The sequence below is a fragment of the Cricetulus griseus genome, assembly GCF_003668045.3.
Source record: "Cricetulus griseus strain 17A/GY chromosome 1 unlocalized genomic scaffold, alternate assembly CriGri-PICRH-1.0 chr1_0, whole genome shotgun sequence".
Classification (NCBI taxonomy): Eukaryota; Metazoa; Chordata; class Mammalia; order Rodentia; family Cricetidae; genus Cricetulus; species Cricetulus griseus.
The window spans coordinates 183267096-183286663 of NW_023276806.1; the positions used below are offsets into that span (position 1 = coordinate 183267096).

The 19568-nt window shown below is 42.5% G+C and overlaps 1 protein-coding gene and 1 pseudogene across 1 annotated transcript; one reads left to right on the plus strand and one right to left on the minus strand.

Annotated features, from left to right (window-relative positions):
- Window positions 1-1766: 1766 nt before the first annotated feature.
- LOC103164241 (A-kinase anchor protein 9-like) lies at window positions 1767-15936 on the plus strand. Its single transcript, XM_027391599.2, has 4 exons — window positions 1767-2266; window positions 2854-2905; window positions 14684-15313; window positions 15721-15936. Exons 1-4 carry the CDS (start codon window positions 1767-1769, stop codon window positions 15934-15936), a joined length of 1398 nt encoding a protein of 465 aa, XP_027247400.2.
- Window positions 15937-18340: 2404 nt separating this feature from the next.
- LOC107980332 lies at window positions 18341-19224 on the minus strand (annotated as a pseudogene).
- Between the last annotated feature and the right edge of the window lie 344 nt (window positions 19225-19568).

Below are 19568 nucleotides of genomic sequence, written 5' to 3' on the forward strand. Positions count from 1 at the left end.
CAATTTATACAGAACACAAAAAATGACCATTTTAGAAACAGCTCTTGATTATATATTATAGTCATGTTATGAAATGATTTACACCAACTTAAATCCAGTACAGGAGAACCGTCCTATTCTGAAGCCAGTTTGGATTACACATTGAGCTCAAGGCTACCCTGGAATATGGTCTAAGACTTCAAAAAAAGAAAGAAGGGGAGGTGAGAGTAATGGCAGGAAAAATGCTGTCTAATCCAAGTCTCCATGTTTGGAAAGGATGCATACTCCATCTTCAATTCCTTCGATGTACAGAAAGAGCTCAGTCCCTCAGGTTGCACAATGGTAAGCAAAGCTGGGCTTTTAAAGATGCTGATTCCCCTATTCCTCCGCATATATAGAATGTGACACAGACACATTCAAATCTAGACCTTACATAGAAGGCACTTATCGAAAGTCAGCTAACCATATTCTAGAAATACAAAGTTAGCTACTTCACATACTCTGTAACAAACTAATCCTGAGCACCTACCACCATATCTCTGCAGTATCACCCTTCATTCATTACTGACCTGCTTTCCTCTGTTAATGTGAGATTAGAAAAAAAGGAACATAGGTGTCTTAGTTAGGGTGACTATTGCTAGGATGAAACCCCCAGACCAAAGCAACTTGGAAAGGCTTTATTGGGCTTCTATTCCCATAGCACAATTCTAGTCAAAGGAAGTCAGGAGTTACTCAAACAGGTCAGGAATCTGAAGGGAGGAGCTGGTGAAGGGGCCTTGGTGCTGCTTATTGGTTTGCTCCACATGGCTTGCTCAACCTGCTTTCTTAAACAACCCAGGACCATCAGCCCAGAGTGGCACCACCCACAATGGGCTGGGCTCACCCCCATCAATCACTAAGAAAATGCCCTATGTGCTTGCCTATAGCCAGAACTCAAGGAGACATTTTCTCAATTGAGACTCCCTCCTCTTGGATGACTGTAGCTTGTGTCAAGTTGACACAAAGCCAGGCAGTACAATTGGAATAACAGTTTCAAACATAACTTAATTGTCCCCACCTATGACAACATAATATCTCAAAGGTAACTTCATTTTAGGAAGAAAGGACGGCAAAAATGAGCTCAAAGAGGTAATTTCAGAAAAAAAAAAAACATGACATTCAATTCATATGTGAAATTATTCATTCAGCCCACTGAAGGATATCTACATAGAATTCTGGATTGTTTACAGGTCTTGCTGGTCACGCATGCCCTGTAAAATTTAAGTCACCAAATACATAACAGCAATTCTACAGGTGCAGTTTAATTTATAGCACCTTTGGGTGCTCTGAAGTTCCATTCCACACACTGGAAAAGGTCACCTGCCATGGCAAGACCATCTATAGAAATATACAAGAGAAGGAGGAGGAGGAGAAGGAGGAGGAGGAGGAGGAAGAGGCAGAGATGAAGAAGGAGGGAGAGAAGGGGGGAGGAAGAGGAGGAGGAGGAGGAGCAGGAGGAGGAGGAGAAAAAAGCTTCTAAAAAACGCCCCTACAGCCTAGTTCACAGCTGGCACTTGTGGCACACTCAAGTCACCCCTTGGGGAATCAGCTGTCACAGGCCAATCACACACACCCAAGAGTGCCACCCTGACACCTAAAGGCAGCAGGCTGGTGACCAGCACACCGGTGGCCCCCAGAATAGAGAAGCCCCTAGACACCCACTCAGAAAGCTCAGAGCCTGAAGCACTCACAAAACTCCCTTTAGAAAGTGAAAGGGCGGAGGCTGCAAATCAATTCCCTGGCCTTTTATGGCGGGGCTAAGAGAGGGTTTTTTGTGGCACCCAGGAGAAAGAAAGGAGCCTGGCTGTGCAGACATTGGGTCTCCTGCTACAGCCAAAGGGGGCGGCTATCCCCAGCCCCAGCCCCTGCCCTGCGGGCCCGCCTCTCCCCTCCCCGAGGCCCCGGCCCGCCTCTCCCCTCCCGGAGGCCCGCCCCAGCCCCGCCTCCCGACGGCCAGGACGCCGGCTCCTACCTTGGCCCCGCGGTATTCAATCTTCCTCCGTCTGTCCTCCTCCTCCATCGCGTCTGCCGGCCAGGCGGGGAAGGGGGGGGGTGGGGGGAGGAGGAAAGATCTGTTCAGACGCCAGCAGACCGAGCTCCGCGGCCGGAGCCGCCCGGGGCGAGCTCAGCACTTACCGGCCGCTCCTGCTGTCCCCATGGGCTCCGCCATCGCCGCCGCCATCTTCGTCCCCAAACTCACACTCGGGGAGCGCGAGCGGTCAGCACAGCTGCGAGTCTGGCTCGGAAGGTGCCCACTCCCCCTCTGCCACCCCCCCCCCCACCCCCGCCTTCCCTCCTGGCTCTCCCGGGTCTGAGGCTCTGGCCTGAGCCCGAACCCACTCCTCCCGGGACTCGGAGCTTCTAGCACAGCACAGTGGTTTCCAAGTTTAACAGCAGCAGCTGCCTGGAGACAACAAGCCGCTGTGGGGAGTGCCATGGCAAGGAATGGACCTGCACTAGGGTCTATCAACCCAGGTGAGGGGGAACCCTGAGGACACCACACTCTTTCCTTATCTCCACCCCAAGTGTCTCCCTCTGGCCCCAGCCCGTCCCGCCCACCCAAGTTCTCCTTCTAGGAGAACAATTCCTGCTGCCCCAGGTTTCTTTATGATCGCCTGCTAAAGTTGAAAGATTATTTCCGCATTTCCCGTTAGTAATCACCAATCATAAACCTGTCTATTTCATATATAAAAGATACACATATCGCACATTGTCACCTGTGATGACATCTATTATCAGGGCAAGTCTGTGGAATTACTGCTGTTTCTTATGACACCTGCTCAATTGTACCCTCATGCCAACTTCCTTTATTCCTACGTGTAATTTTCCACTCAGGTCCTTTGCTGAGAAGATAGTATTTCAGCAAAGGCTTGAAAAGGATGAAGTGGTGAGCTGAGTGGGACTGAGGTCAGCAACAGATCCAAAGTACAGTGTGAGTGGTGTCCTAAAGGGAGAGCGCTACACAAAGATGGCTAAATAAGAATGGGATGGACGAGAGGGAGTTTAGACATGAAATCACAGGAGTGACAGAAGGCCAGACTGAATTCTGAAGGCCATTGTCAGAACGGTGCCCTTTTCTCTAAATGAGACCAGAAGCCACTGGGAAAGTTTCATGGTCTCTGCCATTATTATATAGAGAAGCTACAGTGAAGGGTCTGTTTGGAAGTCGTTTTGAATTTCCTTTACATTGGGTCACCTGATTAACTGGACCTGGGTGTCTACCTAGAAATTAGTCCTACCTACGGAACCTTCTAGTGACCTAACTACTCATTCCCCTTCAAGGCTAAAGGCATAAGGACTAAATAAGACAGCCTACCTTTATGCAATATTCTTTACATTATTCTTTGAAAGGGTAGCCATCACCGGAAGCTTAAAACTAGTCTGCGTCCAGCAATAACTAAACAGTTCCCCTAGGTCAGGGTATTTATCCCTCACACTGAGGTTATGTCATAAAGGAGGAGATGCATCATCCCTTGGCAACCTGAAACTTCCAAGAGTAACAAGAACTCCTTTAGGTCATGTTGCTAGCCAGTTGCTCCACAGGTCCCACCCATTGTTGCCTCCTGAGTTTTGGGATTCCAGGCATGTTGCTATGCCTGCTCAATGTTAATACACCTGGTATGCAAACTCTGGTCCTCACCCTTGTGTGGCAGTCACTTTCCCCACTGAGCCACCTCTGCAGCGTCAACAGTAGAGTTTCAATGGACTAAATATGTATTTACATAATGTCTTCAATAAAATGGGGTGACTTTGTTTAAGTTTCAAAATGAAAGCCCTGTAAAAATAGAGACATAAAACTGACCTATATCAGTCAAAGTGGCATATAATGTAACGGAAATCAGAGAAATTTAAGGTGGTGCTACTATTACAAAGGATGAAATTATAGGCCAATACTTCAAGACAGTGCATCTAGTTACTGACAAATAGAATATGTGAACACAAAATTCAGGTCTCCAAGGATGTTTATACCATTAAGTAGTCACAGCATATAAACTCAGCTCCCAAATAGTTGTGACAAAGGCCCTTGTAGGCTTTATATTCAGAATAAAATACATTTATTCTAAATAGAAGTATTTTGTGTTACTCTTGCTAGGAAATCTGCTGAATGGTGCTATGGCTACTGGTGGTTTTGAGAGAAATCAATCTTGCTGACCTATAAGTATTCAGACTCTTGTAAAGACTAGCTATGCAAAGAAGATACATCTCAGAGTTAGACCAGCACAAAATTCAAGCCATTTTAGTTCCAGTTTGAAGAGGAATACAATCCCAATCACATCCTCTCCTTCTTGGAAAACAGCATGTCTCATGAATTAAATGAATTCCAGTCATTAGACTTTAGGATGATTCCCCTTTCCCATGAGACCTGCCTGTTATATTTCCTTTCTTCTTGCAAGTACCTTGAGTAACTCTATAGCTACAAAGATAATATCTTTGGACAGCTTACATCACACCACAGGCTTGCACAAATCCTCCATTGCCAAAAGTGATCATGGTGTGTTTTATTTTGTTTTTTTTTTTTAAAGAAATCTCATGAATACATCACACATATACTATATTGCATTTTTGAAACGGACAAAATTATATAAATTATTTATCCCTACATAGTTTCATCTAAGAAACTATAAATATAACTTACCATTGTGAAGGTCTATAAATATTTTTGTTTTAAAAAGCCAAAATTAAGAAAATGAAAAACAACCTCTCTTTTAAAAAAAGAAACAAATGAGCTGCCGGTGGTAGTGAAGCCTTTACTCCTAGTACTCAGGAGGCAGAGGCAGGTGGATCTCTGTGAGTTTGAGGCCACTCTGGTCTACAGAGAGACTTCCAGGACAGGCTCCAAAGCTACACAGAGAAATTTTGTCTCAACAAAACAGAATAAAAAAAGCAAAAGAAAGAAATGAGTCTATAATGGGGGAGGTCCTTTTGTGTATATGTTTGTCTTATTGGTTGATAAATAAAGTACTGTTGGCCAATAGGAAAGCAAGATAGATGGGACTAGGAGTCAAGGAGGAATCTGGAAAACGTAGTAAAGAGATCCAGGCAGGAAGTGACATAGCAGGCAAACTCATAATATAAGCAGGAAATCGCTCTCTTGCTCTTCCTCTTCCTCTCTGTTCTGGAGCCGCCACGTGATCCAGGCAAGAGAAGACACCTGCTGCTGGCATCTCCATAAGATAAGTCTTTAAATTAATAGTTATGGGTGATAAGACTGAGCTAGCAGATGAGAAATCCTAGTCTTTGGCCAGCAGCATTGTAAACTATTATAAGACTGTGTGTTATTCTGTGTACCCACATGGCAGCGATCAAAGACTTATCATTACAGAATGGTGTCAGGAGTGGGATAACCCCAAATCTCGAGGTTCCCAGAGGAAGCTGTGAACCTGTAGCCACAGCTTGCCCTGTTGAGCTTCTGGGCGGCACTGGAGCAGTTTCCATGTGCTCAGGATCATGCCATCCCGAGCTCTTGGGGGTTGGACTCTGCACTCCCAAGATGGCCTGCAACCTTCAAAGTTCTAGGAGTTAGGATTCTGCACTCTCACTGCCTCAAGCCACCAGTCCCTGCAAGCTGCCTTCCCGCCACTAGTCAAGCAGAGGCATAACCCAGGCAGTTGGTGGTAATGTTACGAACTTCCATGTAAACTTCACAAAAACTTAAAAAGGGATTTTAGCAGCAAAAGAACAGAGACAATCATGACTTCTTGTTAGCAGCATTTTCTCTGGTGATCTCTGTTTTGCTAGAGACTCTAGCAGCTCCCTTAAGGGAGGTTTCCTGACTCAGCATAAACGGCAAGCTCAGTTGGTAGAGCATGAGACTCAATCTCAGGGTTGTAGGTTCATGCCCCATGCAGCTGGCAGTGGTAGTGACCACATCTCCAAGCCGGCAGCATGCTCCTTGGTGGCAGCATAGACCAAGGCAGTGAGTAAAGCTCTCAGAGCTGAAGGTAAACATACCTCCACCATCTGGGAAAGACAGCAGCTAAGAAAGCAGCTGCTTTAATTTTGGTGGTATTGTTTAACAATTAAAAGATTGTGGCCAGAAAAAGGTAAAGATTTACAGTAAAGACAGATTCAGATGAAGAAAAACCTCTAAAGGTTTACACTGTGTTTAAAAATATATGTAGGCTTGTGAGAGAAAAAGAAACAGAAGGAAATAAGAGTAGCTGGGTGTGGTGGCACATGCCTTTAATCCCAGCACTCCAGAAGAGAAACCCTGTCTCAGGAAAAAAGAAAAGGAAGTAAAAGAAATAGAATAATAAAAATGCCACATAAATATGGAAAATACTCAGAGTCTGGATACTATATGCTGCATTGTTGTCTTTAAATTAATTGCTGAGGAAAGAGCAAGAGCTGCTACAATACATTAGATTATCAATGCTGCTAAATTAATCCAATTTATATATTTTAAAAATGCTTTGTCTTCAAAATTTAAGTCTAAAGACAGGCTAATTGGAAAAAGAATTTCTGCTTGTGTTTTCATAGAAAATATAAAGCTATAGATTCCTTCCAGACTAATACGGTTTGGTCAACCCCCTGAAGCAGTTGCCCAACTGATCCTATATCCACAACAGCTGAGATGAAGCAGCCATAGATAACTATGGTTAGATTTCTGTGTTTTATCATGATCCCCATGGTATGGACAACACGCCCAACCAGCAGGAAGCAGTTTGGAATGAACGACACCCAAATTCACAAATATTGTTTATAAATGTTTGTTTTCATTTAAATGGAGTTGGTTATAAATGGCAATGATCACAGTCAATCTCTTTTTAAAGGAAAAAAAGGGGAATAGGATATGGAGATGAATACTTTACATTGGTATGGATTTTCATTTATTGATACAAATTTAAGGTCAATTTTGTGATATGCATAATTAAATACAGATTATAGTCACCTATAATAGTCAGAACTTATAATTAGGTTAGTTAGGTTTTCTGGATATACAGAGATGTATTTGAGATGGGTAGCTATTCTTCAAACCTTTCAAAGACCTACAGAATATGACATTTTAAATGGTTTAGGGTTTTTCATGACAGTGAGACACAACTGCTCCTGGCACACCAATTACGTCAGAAAAGAAGACGGGCATCAAAGAAACTCATGGAGTTTGCTTTCAACATGGCAAGATTAGCCATTTGGGCAAGAAACTACTCTTGCCTAGACTGTTGCTGTATAAACTGGACATGCAGGAATCACAAGAAAGTGACTGCTGAACTTACAAAACAAGATGAGCAGTCCTGAAAGGTTCCTGCCAAAATGGAGAAGTGTGCCATAGGCCAGAAGTGGCCTATGGGCTGAAGATGGATGCCCCAACATTACAGAGGAACTTTGGGTGACTGTCCAGGTAGCAAGATATATCTGTCAATTCTAGAGTTTATGTATTAAAATTCTGTGGTCTTTGATGAAGTTGAAGACAGATAGTTATGGTTATAGTTTTCTTCAGTAATTATAAAAGATAAGTTATCTTTTTATTTAGACAGGAAAGAGGAGATGATATGTTGGGGGAGGTCCTTCTGTGTATACAGTTGTCTTATTGGTTGATAAATAAAGTACTGTGGCCAAAAGCAAGATATGTGGGACTAGGAGTCCAGGAGGATTCTAGAAAACGTAGTAAAGAGATCCAGGCAGGAAGTGCTATAGCAGGCAGACTCACATTTAAGCAGGGACAAACAGGAAGTCTTCCTCTTTGTTCTTGCTCTTCCTCCTACTCTCTGTTCTGCAGTCGCCATGTGATCCGCCGGCAAGAGAGGATGCTTAACACCAGCATCCTCCATAAGATAAGTCTTGTGGTTATGGTTGATAATTAAGACTGAGCTAGCATATAAGAAATCCTAGTGAATTGGCCAAGCAGCATTTGTACCTAATATACGTCTCTGTGTGTTACTTGGGACCTTAACGTGGTGAAACTTAAGCAGGAACTTAAAGTAGAAACCATCAAGGAACACTGTCAGCAGGTCTGCTCTCTGAGTTCCTCATGCTTAACTAGCTTTCATATCCAGCCCAGGATTGTGTGCCTAAAGATGATGCCGTTCACAGGTCTGGGCCCTTCTACATCAATTAACACTAAGAAAATCTCCTATACACATGCCACAACCCAATTGCTCTTCTCAGATGACTCTAGGCTATGTCAAGTAGACAAAGCTAACTAAGACATAAACCATTCAGAGCAAAAGCACCCTCATGAGGTCTTCTGAATTGTCTCTATGTTACATATTCTGTCATCCACCTGCTTCAGCCACACTGGCTTTCTTAGCCATTGTCTAGAATGTTAATTACTTCAGTGTCTTAGCACTTGCTACCATAACTTCCTGGATTGCTCTTTTTTCAGATAACTAAGTAGCTCATTTCCTTGTCCCCTTCTTCTGCCCTCTGTATAATTATTATATTAGGCAAAGGACCTACCTTCTTTATTAAAATAGGGTCTCGTGTGTTTGATAGGCTTTGAATGCATGATGTCACTGAAGATAGCCTTGAATTCCTAATCCTTGTGTCTCAGTCTCCCAAATACTTGAATGTGTGCCAGCATGGTGAAAAGGGTTTTCCTAAACACCTGTCCATTGGTGTTTATTTTTATTTTTTTGCTACTACTCTACAGGAATATATGAGGTTGGAAACCTCATAAAGAAATGAAATTTGTTTGGCCCACAGTTTTGGAGGCTGAATATCCAAATATTATGTCATTGGCTCTTTTAGTGGTCCTTCTGACTACATCACATAAGGAAGATAAAATCCTGCCTGGAGCACATATACGAGGAAGTGATCACATGGGAATATAGGAAACCATAATCCCTCAATGGGACCAATTCACTCTTTCATTTAAAAAAAACCCACATTTTTCATATCATATGGGGTTTAGAACACAGGGCTTTGAACATCTCTCGACAAGTCCTCTACCACTGAGCTACATCCCCAGGGTAACAAATCCCTCTTAAGGAACCTGAACATCCTATAAGAACTATCTCAGTTTCTTCCAAGAGCAACACCCCCAAAAAACTAATCACCTCATCTCTGCTCTACCACCTAAGGGCCTCCCACCTCTGCTGTAGCCACACACCCCAGGTCCCCTAGCACTTCCCATGGTCAGTGCAAGGTTCTCTGTACAGCCCTGCTTCCACTCCTGTGGACAATCTGAATAGTCAGGTGAATTGGAGAGAGTAAAACTTCCCCACAGTAAGGATGGGAAATATCACAATGCAGGAATTAGGATTCTGTATAGTGCTACTTGAGATGGGTTGAAAATAGAAGCAGAAAATGGAAAGATGAATGGCATGCCTGAGATTAATATAATAATGATTATAAGTACTATGAGTCTGGTAATTAGTATAATAACAATAGTCACAGTGGATTTTTGTTTCAAACATGAAAAGTTGATTAATAAGATACAGGACTTAGAAAGACTCATCAATGAAAAAAGAAAAATACTCAGATGCAGGCAGAGGAATTGAGAAAAGAATGAAACTGAAATAGGACAGTCCAAAATTGTTTGAAAACGAACTTAAATGTATTCAAAAATTATATAAGAACTACCAACAGACAACAGGTACCTCCAACATTATGGAGAAGTTAAATGGAAACCTATACAAATATTAGATTAGAGGAGATTAAAGGAAGTGGGCATTTCATATGGTATGCATTCACCCAATGTGAAGCAGATGTTAAATCCATGGGCAACTCAGAACAGAATCATCCCCAACACACGAAAAGATCTGGTCAAAGCACTATTGGAATCTGGTCCTCAGTTACAGAGGAGAACATGGTAGGAAGAGGAATCTAGGGCCATAGAACAATGAAATAGGGTGAGAGGTATCGATATTTCCCAAGACCAGTTATTATTAGGTGAGGGCCAATATGTTGATTGCAAAGGCAGTGTATTTAACAATCGTACCTTGGCCTTGTGTCATTTAGCTGCTTTCAATGCTTGGGACAAGGTTGAAGAATCAGGAAGGATGTTTGGGTCATTTACTAAAATGGTACAAAGTCCAAAAGAAGCATTCACAAATTTTTTTGCAAAAATTGACTTCAGCTGTAAATAGAACAGTATCACATCCAGAAGCCAGGGAAATATTAATACAATCCTTGGCTCTTGAAAATGGTAATTCAGAATGTAAAAGGGTGATTGTGCCTTTAAAGGCAAGATCAGCAACAATAGATGAATGGATTAGAAATATGGCTGATATTGGATTGAAGGTTATGATGCTACTCTGATCAGAGAAGCAATTTCTAAACATTTTAAGAAAAATGAAAATGTCAGATATTTTCATTATGGTAAGCCTTGGCCATGCCCCCACTAGGAGAGTAAGAGTGACCACTAAAGCCACAGGCCCCACCTACACGAATTGGAGGAAGAAAGACTCCCTGAATCACAGAACCTACCTGCATCCACTGGATGAAGAGATGGGTAGATGACAGGATAAGAACATATTCAACAACATAAAAAGCAATATGATAACACCAGATGCTAAGGGGTTGTTTACCATTGAGACCTGAACATCCAAATGCAGATGAAGCAGAAGAAAACAACCTTAAGAATAACTTTATGAAGCTGATACAGGCCCTTAAAGAGGAAATGACAAACTCCCTTAAAGATATAGAGGAAAAGAAAAAACAAAAAAATAGAAGAAATCAACAGATCCCTTAAAGAAAGCAAGGGAAGTCAAGAAAAACCGAGGAAACCATTCCAAGAGTTCAAGGCTTAAAAACTGAAATAGAGGCAATAAAGAAAGCACAAACTGAGGGAATGCTGGAAATGGAAAGTCTGGGTAAAGGATCAGGAGCTATAGATGGAAGCATAACAAACAGAATACAAGAGATGAAGAGAGAATCATAGGTGTCTAAGATACATTAGAGGAAATAGATTCATTGACCAAAGAAAACGTTAACTCCAACAAATTCTTGACACAAAATATCTAGGAAATGTGGGACACCGTGAAGAGATCAAACTTAAGAGTATTGGATATAGAAGAACGTAAAGAAGTCCAGCTCATATTTTTGGCTTTTAGCCTAGCCTTTGCCAGCTGTGTTATCCCTCCAGGGAAGATCAGAGGAGAAGAAGAAAAATATACCTTTATAGAGGGAGCCATTATAAGTTTAAAGAGAAATCAGGCACTAGGGAAATGTTCATGGATCCACAAGGATGACCACAACTAAGAATCTAAGCAGTTGTGGAGAGGCTACCTAAAATGCCCTTTCCACTACAATGAGATTATTGACTACCTTAATTGCCATCATAGAGCCTTCATCTAATAGCTGATGGAAGCAGAAGCAGACACACACAGCTGAGCAATGAGCCGAACTCTTGGAATCCAGTTATAGAGACGTAGGAGTGATGAGCAAAGGGGTCAAGAACATACATGTTAGAAAACCCCACAAAAACAGCTGGTCTGAGTAAAAGGGAGCTCAGTGACCCCAGTCTGACAGCTGCAGAACCAGCATAAGACCAAAAGAGGCCCCCTGAACATGGGTGTCAGTCAGGGGGCCTGTGCAGTCTATGGGGCCACTGGCAGTGGATCTGGTATGTATCCCTAGTGCATGTGGCTTTTCGTGGCCAGTGGGGGGGGAGTAGGCAAGGAACCAACCCAGCCCGCCCCAGAGGAGATCCATGGAGCTGGCATCTGCTGAGATGATGTGGTCGCTGTCCATAGGTCCATTTCATCTCTCATCTGACTCGGCTGCTGTCGTCAAGGCCTTCTGGCAGACCCAGGATGACTGCCAGGAAATACGTACTATGCATGTTTTTACTCTCTGTCTGGTCCTGCTGTCACTTAACGCCAATTGAGGCTGGTTATCCCACAGAGGTCACACAGTGGCAGGAAAGACAGAATGGCTGAGTTGCAGGAAGAACTCAGATCAGGAAAAATGGTGGTTTCAGGATTAAAAAATGAACTTTCACAGATACAACTGGAGCTAGAAAGCACACTGAAAGCCCAGCATGAGCACCTAAAGGAACTGGAAGTATTCAGGTGTGCCTCTCTGCTTTACTGTGAGGGTCAGAGGAAGAAGTGTGCACAATTGTGCATAACCGTTATGCACATAGCACACACAGCAGCAGCAAGCATGGAGCTTAAATAGCAGAAGAATGAGTACAGCAAAAAACTGATTTTTTTTTCTAAATTCAAATTGCAATCATTCTGTCCTCCCCTCTGCTAAGATTTCTGTTCCAGTCAACAATTATTAGATTGATTTTGGCTTTGATCTTGCTATTGACTAACTTTAAGTGATGTATAATCTCATGCTTCCGTTGGCTAGTAACTGCCAGGTATTGGAATTGAGAATGCATGGGGAAAGAATATGTTCCTGATGTAAATACTGAGATATTCTGCTTCCCAGAGGCATGCTGCAAGTACTCACATTTTTACTTTGGACATTGATTTCACACGCACAAATGCACATGATTTCTATGTGCAGTAAAAGACAAAAGGTGTTAATTAGTATTATCTATTTGGCAGTGAATTGGGTTATTATTTACAATAGTAAATAATTTGCACTATTAGAAATAGCAGTTCATTTGAAGTGCACCAGCCACAACCCTTGACTTGACACACTGTGTATGCGTCAATTATCATCAAAATAATGTTACATTCATGTCATTCCTTACTTAGACTAAAAGCAAATGAAGTTCATTTGCTTAGTGATACCTTGCTTTGTTTCGTTTCCACAGTATTCTCAGTTGTACTCAGCACCTCTCCCATGCTAGGCAAGCACGGTAGCACCCACATTTGCTTCCAGCTCCTTTTCCTACACTTGCATCCTGAGACAGGTTCTCATGAAATTGCTCAGGCTCTTCGTTCTCCTTTCTCAGTTTCCTGAGTAGCTGAGATTACAGGCATGTGCCACCAAGCCCAGCAGTTCCTTGTTTTAAGATGTATTTAGTTTATTTCAGTACATGAGTGTTTAGCTTGCATGTATATCTGTGCCCCATGTTCATGCATTAAATAGAGGAGGTCAGGTGATGGCATTGGATTCCCTGGATCTGGATTACAGCTGTTTGTAAGCATCCATGTCAGTTCTGGGAATAGAACCCAGGTCCTCTGGAAGAACAGCCAGTGCTTTTAACCACTGAACCATGTCTCCAGCTAACCTAGCACACTTTTTATTTTATTTTATTTTATTTTATTTTATTTTTGGTTTTTTTGAGACAGGGTTTCTCTGTGGCTTTGGAGGCTGTCCTGAACTAGCTCTTATAGACCAGGCTGGCCTCGAACTCACAGAGATCCGCCTGCCTCTGCCTCCCGAGTGCTGGGATTAAAGACATGCGCCACCAACGCCCGGCTCCTACCACACTTTTGACTGATTATACATACGCTTGGAGCAAAGTTTCCTCAATGAACATCAGAAAGCAAAGGTGCAGCTATCTTAGATGCTCTATGGACATCTGGCTATTTTGCACTAGAGTCGTCCTTTTGAAAAATCTAAGATGGTACAGTTCATTTTCTATCACATGCTACTAAGAATCCACATTGCAGAAGAAAGAATTGCTATAATTATGCAAGCCAAATCTTAATTGTTTTGTACACTTCCTTTTTAATCCCTAATTTTTAAATTAATCTTTAAGTAATAGTTTTCAGTAGGATATTTCATACATGTGTCATTCTTCGTTCTCATTCATTCCCCACCCTCACTGTCTTCTCATGCTCCCTGGCCAGCCCCAGCTGTTCCTTTCCTTTCCACAGAGTCCTCTTTGTTGTTTTTCGTTTGCTTGTTTGGTTGGTAAGTTGGTTTTTTGAGACAGGGTTTCTCTGTGTGGGAGCTCTGGCTGTCCTAGAACTCGCTCTGTAGACCAGACTGTCCTTGAACTTGTAGAGCTCCCCCTGCCTCTGCCTCCCAAGTGTGGGGAATGAAGGCGTGGCCACCCCTGCCCAGCCACCCCTCTGTGTTTTAATTTCAGATTCTTTCCATGACCTCACTTCCCTCTCTAAAATGGCTTCCACTCCTGTGCCAGCAATTTTTCTCTGCTTGTCATGACACTGAAGAATAGGCATTTTCTTTTGCCTTTATATATAAGTACCTAAAAATTTAAAACTACATTCCATTAATATATTGAAAGGGTAGCATATGAACATACTTATTTTAAAGATTGTCATTTGTAGAAATGCATCTGATTTATATTTAGCTGGAGAAGGTTTATTTATATCCTTGATGTAAGCAAGCCATTTGGCTATCTAAGCAATTCCCACTGTCTGCTGGATAACAAGTCTGTCATCTGAAAGACCCCCGGGAAGTCTGTATAGAGATCTTATAGGGCAGAATAAGGGGAGTGTCTAGGGGTACACACAAGCTCAGGATTGGTGTGCCTCCAGGCTTGGAGGGTTTGCCCTGTGTTAATTGGTCAACTGGTTGTTATGGCCCATAGGCCTTCCCAGGGTGGTTGCTATGCTCTGCGCATCATTGCAGTGCACTTGTCCGTAAAGCACACCCAGAACCATAAAGCACACTACCACCAGCTAACTTCTGAATGGTTCCTTGCCCAAGGCAGGCATTTCACCTCCTAGTGACAAAGGCAAGGTCAGAAAAGCACATGTTCAGCTGTTATGGCTGCCAAAATAGGGAGCTGGTCCCTTCACGTCAATTACCAAATACTTCCATGTTGCTGTAACCAAAGTCATTGTCATACACTTTCACAGTATTTTTAATATTAACATGTTCATCTAAATTACATTTTCCCTTTCAGTCTCTAAGATCCACTCTAGAAGAACAGAAACAGAGGAACATACACTTAGATGAACTTCTGGGACAACAGAGGCAATTACTAAATGATTTACAGCAACAAACAGAGTCACAGAGAATGTTGTATAATGTGCAGTTAGCAGAAGAACAAGGCCAGAACTTAGAGCTTCAGGTTCTTCTGGAGTCTGAAAAAGTTAAGATTCAGGAGATGAAGGACACCCTAGACAAGGAGAGGGAGCTGCATAGCAATGGCGGGCAGCCCCAGCCAGCCTTCCCTCCTGAGGGACCATTAGAAGAAAAGCAGAAACACATAATGGAACTGGTAAATGAAAGTCAAAAGTATAAATGGGTTTCCTTGCGAGCAAAACAGCAGATGGAAAAGGGCAGGCAGGTTCAGCAAAAGACATTGCAGGTGGAAAAAGAAGCTAACACCCTTGGCCAGCAGAAAATGGAGGAGCTGCAGAGCAAAGTGGAAGAGCTTCAGTGCCAGCTGCAGGAAAAAAGGCACCAAGTACATAAACTAGACCTTGAAGGGAGGAGACTGCAAGGGGTAATGCAGGGATTCCAACAGCAGGAGCTAGAGCAGAAGGGAAAAGAGGAAAGTAGACGACTTCTGTATCAGAATGTTAATGAGGTAAATTTTTGTGTCTCTTACAGTGTGTATGAGGGCAGGAGAGACAGCTCAGTAGGTCAGATCTGCAAGACCTGGGTTCAGTCTCAGACCAATGCCCACAGACCTCCAAATGCACCCTGTGGTGGGACGGGACGGCGGTGGGGGGGGGGCACCTGCACACACAAAATGACAACAGGTTTTTTTTAAGTTATGAGTAATTGTAGTATTTTAAGATAACATTGGTATTTTACAATATTTTTAAATTTTAAATATGTTATTGAATTACTTAAATAGTAATGTTCATGTCATCTCAAAAATAGTATCTATAGAACTTTATTTGAATTTGGATGGTAATTTTGTTCCCTCAAGAAAGAAAATGAAATGATGCTCATTTGTGAGTATTTTCTTTTTCTGTCCAAAATTGCCAGGGAGCTGCTTGGAGTTTTACTGACGACCGAACTAGAAATTGGGTTCTTCAACAGAAAATGGAAGGAGAGAGCAAAGACACAAGCTATGCAAAGTTGATGGAAATGAATAGAGAAAAGGATGACTCTGATAATGAAGTAGAAATTATCAGACAGAAACTTCAGCATGTGGCTACGAAAATTCAACAACTACAGCCCAGAAAGCCTGTGACAGGGTAGACTTCTGCCCACTGTATAGAAATGACACTCTTGGCAGGTCAGGCAAGAGTAGGAAAATGCTGGATTTCCTCTTCGTTTTTCTTTTGTACAGACAGCATCTTACTATGTAGCCCTGCCTGACCTAGAATTCAATCTTTTTTTAAAACATTTTTATTTATTTTAGAAGCACTCTTATGTACATATCCATCTCCCCATTCCCCTACCCTCCCAGCCTCCCATGGTCTCCACTGACCCCTCCAATTCAAAGTTGTAAATCTACTGTAGTGTTTCCAGTGATTATATCAACTTTTTAACTTCTTCCAAATTATCATAACTCAAAATATATTGCCTATACTTTAAAAAATCACAGTATTTTATCTTGACTGACACAGGGCCAGGGACTACCTCCCTCTCCTCACTACCCTGCACTCCCCTTTCCATTTTGCAAACTCCATTGCTTTGAAGGGACTGAGCCCAGAAAGAACAAGCAGCTCCTCTCTGGTCAGGGTTGGGAGATCATATCCAGTTGATATGTTTTGGTGAGGTGGCAGTGCTTGCATAGTGCCAATTTTAGGAAATTTCTAAGTGTTCTCTAATGACAATCAGAAGTTGTTTCATGAAATTGGTCCTGTGGAGTTGAGGCTCAGCTTACAGGTTTGCTTCATGCTCCTGACTTGTGAATTGGAAGAGCTCCCAGGTTGCACAGGAAGCACTTGAGGACTTACTATCATGTTAGGAGCATTTGTGATTTCAGTCATGTTTGGTAATCATATTGCTCATACTATGAAGTTCAAGAAGTTCAGAAATTCCTTTTTCTGGTCTGCTCCACCTCTTTAATCTAAAAAACAAAGTTGTTTTCTGTATGGGACTAAAAGAGGCTGTGTGGCATTTCTGAAAAGCTCACACTTAAGATAAAATACCGTGATTACAAAGCATGACTGAAATCACAATGTGAAATCATGACAGTTTCACACTGATTGTCCTTTCATGACTCCACATAACACAAAGAGAAGACAAAAAAGAAAAAAAAGAAGGAAAGGAGAAAAAAGAAGCAATATCCCTGTGTGAGAAAGGTAAGCACTTGTAATGCTAATGTGTTTCACATTCTCTCCTATCTATCACAAAACAACCAACAGAGTAAAGGGAAATCAAAACAAAAGGATGCAGATTTCACTCATTTGTGTCTTAAAAATCCATCAGTACACCCTCAATGACTCTTGAGATCCCATCAAAATACAAAATAATATATTTTACTTTAGCTAGTTGCTTCATTAATTCAGGCAAACATTCGTCTTAAAGAGACCTATTTCACCGGTTGGCCATATGACATGAGAAATTTTGGTCATCACAATGTGTCCAATAAAATTACATTTACTTTAACCACAATGTCATTTGAAGAAGCCTATTAAATGAGACAGAAACACAAACTTAAACACATCCTTGGGAATAACTTTTTTTCTTATAGCCATTCCCTAATTCTTCTTAGGCTCATTACCTAGGCAAGAAATGTAGCACAGAGCTCAAGAAAGAGCACCTGTGTCTCTGCAAGGATTATCTAAGAACTCACAAAACTAACCAGCTCCTTCCATTTATTTTATTAGTTTTCCTACTGTGCCAAATGCTACTACTTTTCTGCAGTTTGAATAACAATCATTTCCCATAATTCTTCTTATAACGTCTACATAATCTTAATTCTATCCTTAAAACTCCATAGCAGAAACCACAGATTCAGATTATATTCCTTTGTTTTGTAAAACTTCATGCCCCAAATGAAAGGATGAAGGAAAGAATTCTAGGAGACATAATTCTACACAGCAACTGGCCTATGGTAACCGTTAATCTCAGGGACACCTTTCTGTCATCCTTGTGTATTTGATGGACAATCTGTAGACTCTTTGCCTGATGGGACCCATAGCTTCTGAAAACTGTAGAGATGAGAGCCATATGCTTCTTTAAAAAGAAAAGTGAGGGGAAGGGGGCAAACCTAGACTTTCAAACATTACATTTTGTATAATTGACCACTTTCAGATTTAATATTCTCTATATATAACCTTTTAGCCATAATGAAAACAAAAATGATGACCTACTGATACATTATAAACTATTTTGATAATCATATGTACAAGTTTTATAAATATAATAAGATAGGGTTCTTAGGTTGAAAACACATGCCATCTGTATCCGTTAATTAGTCTGTTAATTCCATAGTCGTCACTTTCTGGTATTAATACTTAATAAGCTCCCTGGTACTTTCTATCTTTTGGGCATACCCATTGCACAGATGCAAATAATTTTTCCAAATCTTTAGTGCTTTCATAAATCCACTAAGAGAAAAATGTAGCCACTCTCAAGTATCAGGAAGCCTTAACAGATTCAGAATCAACCCACCCATGTCCAGTCTCCATCCCATTTCCTACAATGGCATCTACCCCTGTGTTGTCATGGTGAGGATGGTGTCCAGAAGGCTGCAGGGATGATGGTGAACTTGCTTGCTGATGACCTTGTTCCGTGTGTAAAACGTAACCTAGGAAAACTGATGATAGCCATAGTGAGAAAGAAGAGCAGGAAGCCCAATTCCGAGGGGCAGTTCTTCAGTGTGTACCCTAGGATGCGCAGGCCTCGGAAGAACCGGGAAAACTTAAAGATCCTGAAGATTGAAAGACTGGGAGTGTGACAAAGGCTGTCATGACCAGCCCAATGTAATCGGGCAGGATGGCCACAACATTAATGGTACTCATGACACTAAGCACAAAATGGTAATGGCTGGGTGGTTCAGCTAGGCGGAATAAGTACTCAACAGTAAGATCATGACACAGGCGGTATCCAAGCAGAAGAAGGCCACTGCATACCATTCCCTACTAGGCAGTTCTTTTTTGTGGCCTGGGCTAGACCCTCATGGAACTGTTTCCACCACATTTGCAATGACTGAGATTGCAATGAAGAACCCAGTCACAGAGCAGAACACCAGGGTCATGGTGCTAGTGTGAGAGTTCTCAAAAGCCCACCAGACTCTGTGTCTAGCATGGTGAGCAGCACACTCTCTCCTGTGTTGTCAGTGTCTGCATCATCCTGCAGGCACTCTTCATTCTGCCACCTGATGTCTATGTACTCCTCATAACAGCAGTGCAGGGCTCCCCGCGGAGGGCGGCGGTCTAGAGCTCTTTCTGGCCCTTGTCCACAGTCACCCTCTGCACCAGTCAAGAGCATTTGCCAGATGGCCCCTTCATCTCTGTTCAAGTTCAGCTCAGGTGCAGTGTGACAGTTATACAGCCCAGGGGCTGGCAGCTGCCACCACCAAGGAGGCAGCATCACCTGCCACCCAGCAGAAAGCTCCTTGCCCTGCAGTACATACCTGGCAAAGTGCGCACTGGGGATGAGTTGCACAGAGATGCAACTTTGTCTTGCACCCAGAAAAGGAAAGGGGAGCCAGCGGCTCCCTAGCAGCCTGATCCCAGGCACCAGGGGAGTATAAATGAAGCTCTCTCGCGAGCTCTCCACCCACTTGCCCCAAACTCCATGCCTTCCTCCTTTTCACCTTCCCAAAAGCCAGGTGAAGGCATGCAGAGCCAACAACAGCAACAAGTTCAAAACAGTGCTGGGGAGGAACTGTTCCTCCCCAGTCGGGGAACTGCGGGGCTGCGGGGTGCCTGGCC